The sequence below is a fragment of the Lactuca saligna genome, chromosome 8 (genome assembly GCF_052625555.1).
Source record: "Lactuca saligna cultivar CGN05327 chromosome 8, ASM5262555v1, whole genome shotgun sequence".
NCBI lineage: Eukaryota > Viridiplantae > Streptophyta > Magnoliopsida > Asterales > Asteraceae > Lactuca > Lactuca saligna.
The window spans coordinates 24,876,598-24,883,251 of NC_136424.1; the positions used below are offsets into that span (position 1 = coordinate 24,876,598).

Genomic DNA, 6,654 nt, shown 5'->3' on the forward strand with positions numbered 1-6,654 from the left:
TAGATTACTCATGAATTTATTAAACGTGAACGTTATTTTCTGTTGAATGTTTGCTTATGTGGAACCTTTTAAGTAGAGAAAGATTTAATATGCAACGAAAATAATCGGTGATTCATAAATAATCTTTGCTTATGTGGAAGCTTTTGCATATGCACGATGCTCTCTAACAGAATGTCACGTTGACCCAGAAAAAATACATAGAGAGCAAGAATGCGATTAAAGAGGCAACTTGTTACGCTAACCTTTACACAATTACAAATGAATAGTACACAACAGCAGTAACATACTAACAACTAACAACACCAACCAAGAAAAAAAATTAATCAAAGTTACAGCATTCTCTTTTTTTTTAACTTTTTAGCATACCCATATCCTTATTACCCCAATACATACAAAAAGAGCATACATGCCATGCCCTTTTATCATCGACTACAGGCTACAGGATACACTAACATACCACAAGGGTAAAAGAGTAATTCAACATGTTGCTATCTCTATCGTCTTGCTTCGTTCAAAGTCTTACCCTCAAAAAATTCACCAAGCATCCGGTCAAGATCCTCTGCTGAATACCTTATGTACTTGTGGGGATTCTTCCCATTCTCAACAAGTGCCCTGTAATTGTAAAAAACAGAAAACAAAATATTTTTTTATTTCATTTATTTGAGGCTGAGAATTGAGATAAGATCACATAAAAAAATATATATATATATATATATTTGTACCCAAAACGTTTAATGAAAGATCTGTATGCAGGCAACAAGACTTCAGCAACTGCAAGTCTGAGAGATTCTCTAAGCTCTGTGTCAGGAACTGTCCATTGAGATTGTCTTTGATGAAGCTCCTCAAACTGACCATTGAAGATCTTCAACCTAAAGTAAAACCAACACATTTTAATTTTTTTTTTTTTAAGATATAACAAAAAAAAAAAAAGGATATAGGGGTTGAAAAGACAAACCTGTCCTTTACAAGTGCTCGTGAGGCTCCACTGCTGTTACCCGCTCCATCACCACCAACAGAGCCACCTCCCGATGAAGACAAGCCTTGAATAGAGAGACATTGCAGGATCTATCCAACCAAGGTCACAACATTTTAAAAAAAAAGAAATTTATCATTTCTTATAAGTTATTATATCCAGATGTTGGAAAAAATATATTAAGTTATTTATTTTAGGTTATAACATATTTGAGAGAAACGAACCTTTGCCCAAGCTATCCTCTTGTATTGATTAGCATGTTGTTGAACAACCCTTCTGTGTCTTTGCACCCAATCATCCCCTAACAAATCCTTTGCTTCAGACCTATAGCCAAACAGAATATTAAAATGGTAAATCACATTTTTGTCCCTGAGTATACTTGTAGTAGTATTTTGCAATTTTGGTCCCAAAAAGTTTATACTTTTGCAATCTTGGTCTTTATTTAAGGTTGAAAATTTTTTGGTCCCAGTTCCAAGTAAAATGATTATTGTAATATTGTTCATCCCTGGGTATACCTGAGTTTTGGAATTTTAGTCCAAAAATAATCATTTTACTTGCAACAGGGAGCAAAAATGTTACAAAAATCTCAAATAAGGATCAAAATTGTAACAGAAAATCTTTTGGGACCAAACATGAAAAAAAAGCAGATATACTCACTCAGGGACCAAAAATATATTTTACTCAAATTATAAATTTGTGGGACAAATTACAGAAAAAACTATAATTTGCTGTTTAAACACTTCTACATTGATTTTTCAATCAAACCATACTTTTCTAAATTAACCATGTTGACATGGTTAATTTGAAAAACCACTGGTGAGACCTAATATAACAAAATTACCAATGAAACCAGATATAATATGTCAAAATGGTTCATTTGGAAAAAAATTTGTCTCAAACTTTTATGGTTTGAGTGGAAGAAATAAATTATTATTGCTTAAACCGAAAACTACCCAAAACATAATGGTTTTTTTAATATTTTGGGAAAATTTGCACTTTAACCACTAATACTTTATTTTTTTTATATTCAAACCATAAAAGTTTCAGATATATTTCAAAATTAACCATTTTGACAGGATATAATATAACACCTCAAAATGGTTAATTTGGAAAAGGACTGGTAAATCGTGATTTCACAAAATTACAACAAAACATGATATTACATGTCAAAATGGCAAATTTGGAAAAATATCTTAAGCTTTTATGATTCAATTGGAAAAAAATAAAGTATTAGTGATTAAAATCACAAAACTACCAAAAATATAACGTTTTTTCTTTTTTTTTTATGTAATTTGCCCAAAATAATATTTATTTCAAAAGTTACTAGGTTTGGATATCGAACCTGCGTACAGATCTGACCATATAATGAATATTGTTCATAAGAAACAAGTTGGTGAGTGCAGGATCCTTATACTGTTTAGATTTTCCCTCCAAATTAATTTGAAGAGCCTGCATAATCCTCATTGTTACAGATGCCAGCTGTGAATTTGAATCCTCTCCATTTTCAAATTCTTGAAACAGTTGCTTCAATGTCGACTGATAGCTGAATCAATTTTATGTTATGTAAGAAAAGGGTAAGATTGTAATTTAACATATACATAGAGAAAGAGAAAAGTTACACACGTACTCGAATAAAAATTTCACATAGTTGATGACATAGCTTGTGAGAGGATGAACTGTTCCATCTGAGACAGCTGTTTTTGTTGCATCTTTTTCAACAGCTTCTTCAAAATCCCCAAATGTTTCTTGAGCTGTTTGTGCAAGTCTCTTTGTTAACCCTAGAGCTGATTCTCTTATGTCTTTGCAAGCTTTACCTCTGAAAAGTGACTCGATCTGAAAGTATTTAAAAGTATTAAGTAATTAACTAATTATAATAACAAGTAAGAACACAATCATATTCATATACATATACATATACCTCATTGTGAAGTTCACGCATTATCTCATACATGTCCAAAAGCACAAATAATTTTTCAGGTGATCTTTTGCTTTTAGCAATTGCATCTCCAAAACTAAGAAGCATGGCAACACTGCCTGCAGTAACTTCAGCAAAACATTGATCTCTAAGTGATTCAATGCCTTCAAACATTTGATCACATACTTTTCTTTCAGCAGTAAACAGTAATTTCACCTGTTTGAACATCAATAATTAATTTCTTTCAGTAACTTTTTTTTTTACTTCAATGAAGGACTTACTGCAATACGCATGAAATGAATCCAAGTCCCAATCTTGAGTTCCAAAACCTCCCATTGCATCTTCTGTACATCATCTTTACTAAGCTTCTCCACTCCCAATTTCTGTAAGGTTTCTTCCAATACTATAGAACGCGTATCCCTAAACAATACAACATTATAAAGATATCAATTTCATTTTTTTTATATACAAATGCTCACTCATACTGGAGAGGAACTACTGATTGCATGATATTTTGCACCATTTTGCTGCAAAAATGAATGTAATTACCTGTAAATAACAAGGCACTGTTGTATATGACCAGCTTGCACCATGTGTTGGGCTAAATCATGGAGCAATGGAAGGACACGTGGCGGAATGAGAATTAATGGAGCAAAAACAGCATTTTCAGCAGTGATATGACCCGTATGACTATTATTAGGGTTCTTTCCACTTGAATCGGGTGATCCAGATGATGGTCTTAATGAACTAGGGAGGCATTCATATAGCCTATCAGGCTCAACAGATTTGCTGAAAAGTTTATATATATGAACATGTTAAGAATCAAGATAAGAAAAGCATTTATTAAAAAAAATATATGTATATGTGCTTTAAAATGATGAGAAGAACCTGTATGATGATAAGAGTTGTCTGAATTCTTGTTCTAGTTTGGATATAGCCTTGGAGAGTAAGTTACTTGCATGGCTGATTACTCCATCACTACTCTTGAAGCTTTTATTGTTGGTGAAAAAGACAATATTGCTTCTTAGCTGTTCGATAGCTTCAAGATAGCTTTCAAGATCTTCATGTGGGCCCCTAGTTATTTTAGCCTCGGCCTACATTACATATTTGGAAACATGAATATTCAATCAACTAACAAAATTTGTTCAAAATTCATCCATTACAAATTACAATAGAATATAAGTTTTCAAAAGTATGAGAAAGCCAACTAATTGTTCAGAAAATGTCTACTTTTGCAAGTGTGGAAACCAATCACATTGAAATTCAAACCTCCACACTGTTACAAACAGTTAAAATTTTAATAAAAATAAAAAATAGAAGAAAGGGAGAAAGAAAGAAAAGCAAGCAAAACCCCTGAAGAGAATAACTATAAGAACCATGGAAAGTGCATACCCTTCAATTTCGTTTTAGTAGTGTAAAAGAATAAAAAGTTGTTATTGGAGTGCATTCTCTGAAAGAAGTTTTTTGAATAGCTTATGTGCAGATAGAAATTCTGAATGGGAACACTATTTGAGCATAAGCTTTGAGGAGTTCTTGTTGGTTTACTCTAAAAAGGATTAAATGCAAGAAATAGCAACGTATTTTTGTTGATTTGTTTATTATAGCTTCCTCTTATTTCATCCTATTAAAACATTGTTTCTACCTAATAATAGCAATGTCAGCCAAATATGAAACAATTTTCATGCTATAATTGGGGAAAATTCTTTAAAGTACAATGTTCTAAGAAGAAATTTTGAAGGTGCCACGCTAATGACACTATAATTATGTAGTTTTTTGAAAGTGTAATGGATTTCTATGATTAGGTAGATTTTTCCAAGTATAATATTATATAAGATACAAAATTGAAAGTATAATGTTGTGATGATAGAAGTAAATGAAAGTAGGATGTTATAGTGCAGAAATAAATGTAAGTACATTGCTATCCTTTCATTTACCCCTCTTCACATATTACACTTCTAAGTAAGTTATTAAGTAGAAAGGGTTCAATCTCTCTCTATATTTATTTCTAGCATAAAAATATTACTTACCTAAAGTGGGCAGATTTTGTCCCAGTTAAGCCATGTCATTCAATCTCATAAGCCGTGTCATTCAAAAAACAAATTATTATAATAATGTGATCTTTGTAGTCATATGTAACACATTTATTATAATACGTTACTTGATATATAGGACCGATATAACGACTTCTAATATGAATAACTCGTATAAAACTAATGACTAGTAATTTATAAATGTATTGATAATCACTAATGAACACTCAATAATATCAATGATAATTTGGATGAGCATATTTTGTGTATATGAGCTTTGAATTTGGTTGGCAAAACCAGACTACATGATAAAAGCTAACCAAAACATTAAATTCTTTCAATATGAGTCTATGTGTAGATTAGATAATAAAAGCCAACCAAAAGAAGTACTAGGGTTGCTTCATTACAAAAGAAATAGCATATATTATATTCACTCCATTTTCTGATTTTCTAAAGTGACAAGATTACCATTAACTCAATTGCAGGAATCTACTCAAACACTAAGTCACTAATTCATAAAAAAGTATAAAGAATAAGTAGATATAAGACCCAACCTCACGAGAAAGATCAAATCTGTCCAATATAACATCAGCTGCCTTCAAAGTCCTATCGATGTTCTCATGAGCTCTTCGAATAGCATGTGTTCTGATCTAAAAGTAATATACAAACAAGGAGTAGTGTAAGTTAAGAGTAAATGCATAACCAAATACTCCAATCACCAGATGTACTAAATGCAATGATTGTCTCAAACCATGTTTAATAGAATCATATGTCTAGAATACCTTTCAATGTAGCAAAGTACAGAACCTTATGGACCAAATCAATAGCTTTATTGATTTGCAATGATGCTGATTTATGAATAAGTTATTCATTGAAGCTTTACCAATAAAGGGCGTGTAATAGTTTTTAGGGTATGCTACAAATCCTATAGTACTAATAAAGCAAATTACGCCATTTCACATTGATGGCTACAACTAATAGCATGATCTACTGTGATTCAAAGGAAATTTCAGATAAGTAGCAGGATGTTTATCAAAATTAGAACGAAAATTAGCTTGGATGTTTGAAATTACTAGTTATTAGATTTGAAGTAGATCAAGTCGATATCACTGCTCCTACTTTTGAAATTGGAACAGAATCATACATTTGCTTCGCTCGAATTTGTTCGTTAAGTTTTCAAAAACTAAAGAGATAGGTGTAGGAAACATATCAACATGAACAGCAGATCAAAACAATCACTAAACAGTTATCGATAAATTAAAGTAGATCGACTAATTGGAAGACCTATTTTCCGAACTAAACGAGAAAATCATTCAAATCACTTCGAATTTTCTCATAACGCAAACAGCTGAAAAACAGATCAAAAAACCTGAGTTGGGCGCATGGCGGTTTCAAGGGCGGAGAGACGGTGGTCAAAGGAACCGAGGATAGAAACCATGTTGTCTGTGATGGATTGACTCTTCTGCAGTGATTCTCTCATCTTTGCAGCTTTCTCGCTCAAATTATCCACACCCATCACCCCTGCTGTACGAACTGGAACCCCCATCTCTCTTCAAGTTCTGAGAGAAGTACCGAAAAATTCAGCAGGAAATCGTTGAAAGGTATGAAGATTGGTTGACCATTATTGGTCGATTCTTGCTTTGACAGGGTGTTGGTGACGGTGTAGGTTATACAAATACGGATTTTCCACGTATAAATCGGTGTTTATGGTTTTCTTGCTTCCCCAAATAGAAAAC

The 6,654-nt window shown here is 32.3% G+C and overlaps 1 protein-coding gene across 1 annotated transcript; it reads right to left on the reverse strand.

The window, feature by feature from the left end:
- Nucleotides 1-211: 211 nt before the first annotated feature.
- On the reverse strand, nucleotides 212-6,654 carry LOC145008901 (exocyst complex component EXO70A1-like). Its single transcript, XM_078967528.1, has 12 exons — nucleotides 6,288-6,654; nucleotides 5,473-5,568; nucleotides 3,777-3,982; nucleotides 3,438-3,677; nucleotides 3,170-3,308; nucleotides 2,892-3,104; nucleotides 2,601-2,806; nucleotides 2,316-2,516; nucleotides 1,198-1,297; nucleotides 956-1,065; nucleotides 723-869; nucleotides 212-612 (listed from the first exon to the last, which is right to left on the reverse strand). Exons 1-12 carry the CDS (start codon nucleotides 6,462-6,464, stop codon nucleotides 495-497), a joined length of 1,953 nt encoding a protein of 650 aa, XP_078823654.1. The 5' UTR covers nucleotides 6,465-6,654; the 3' UTR covers nucleotides 212-494.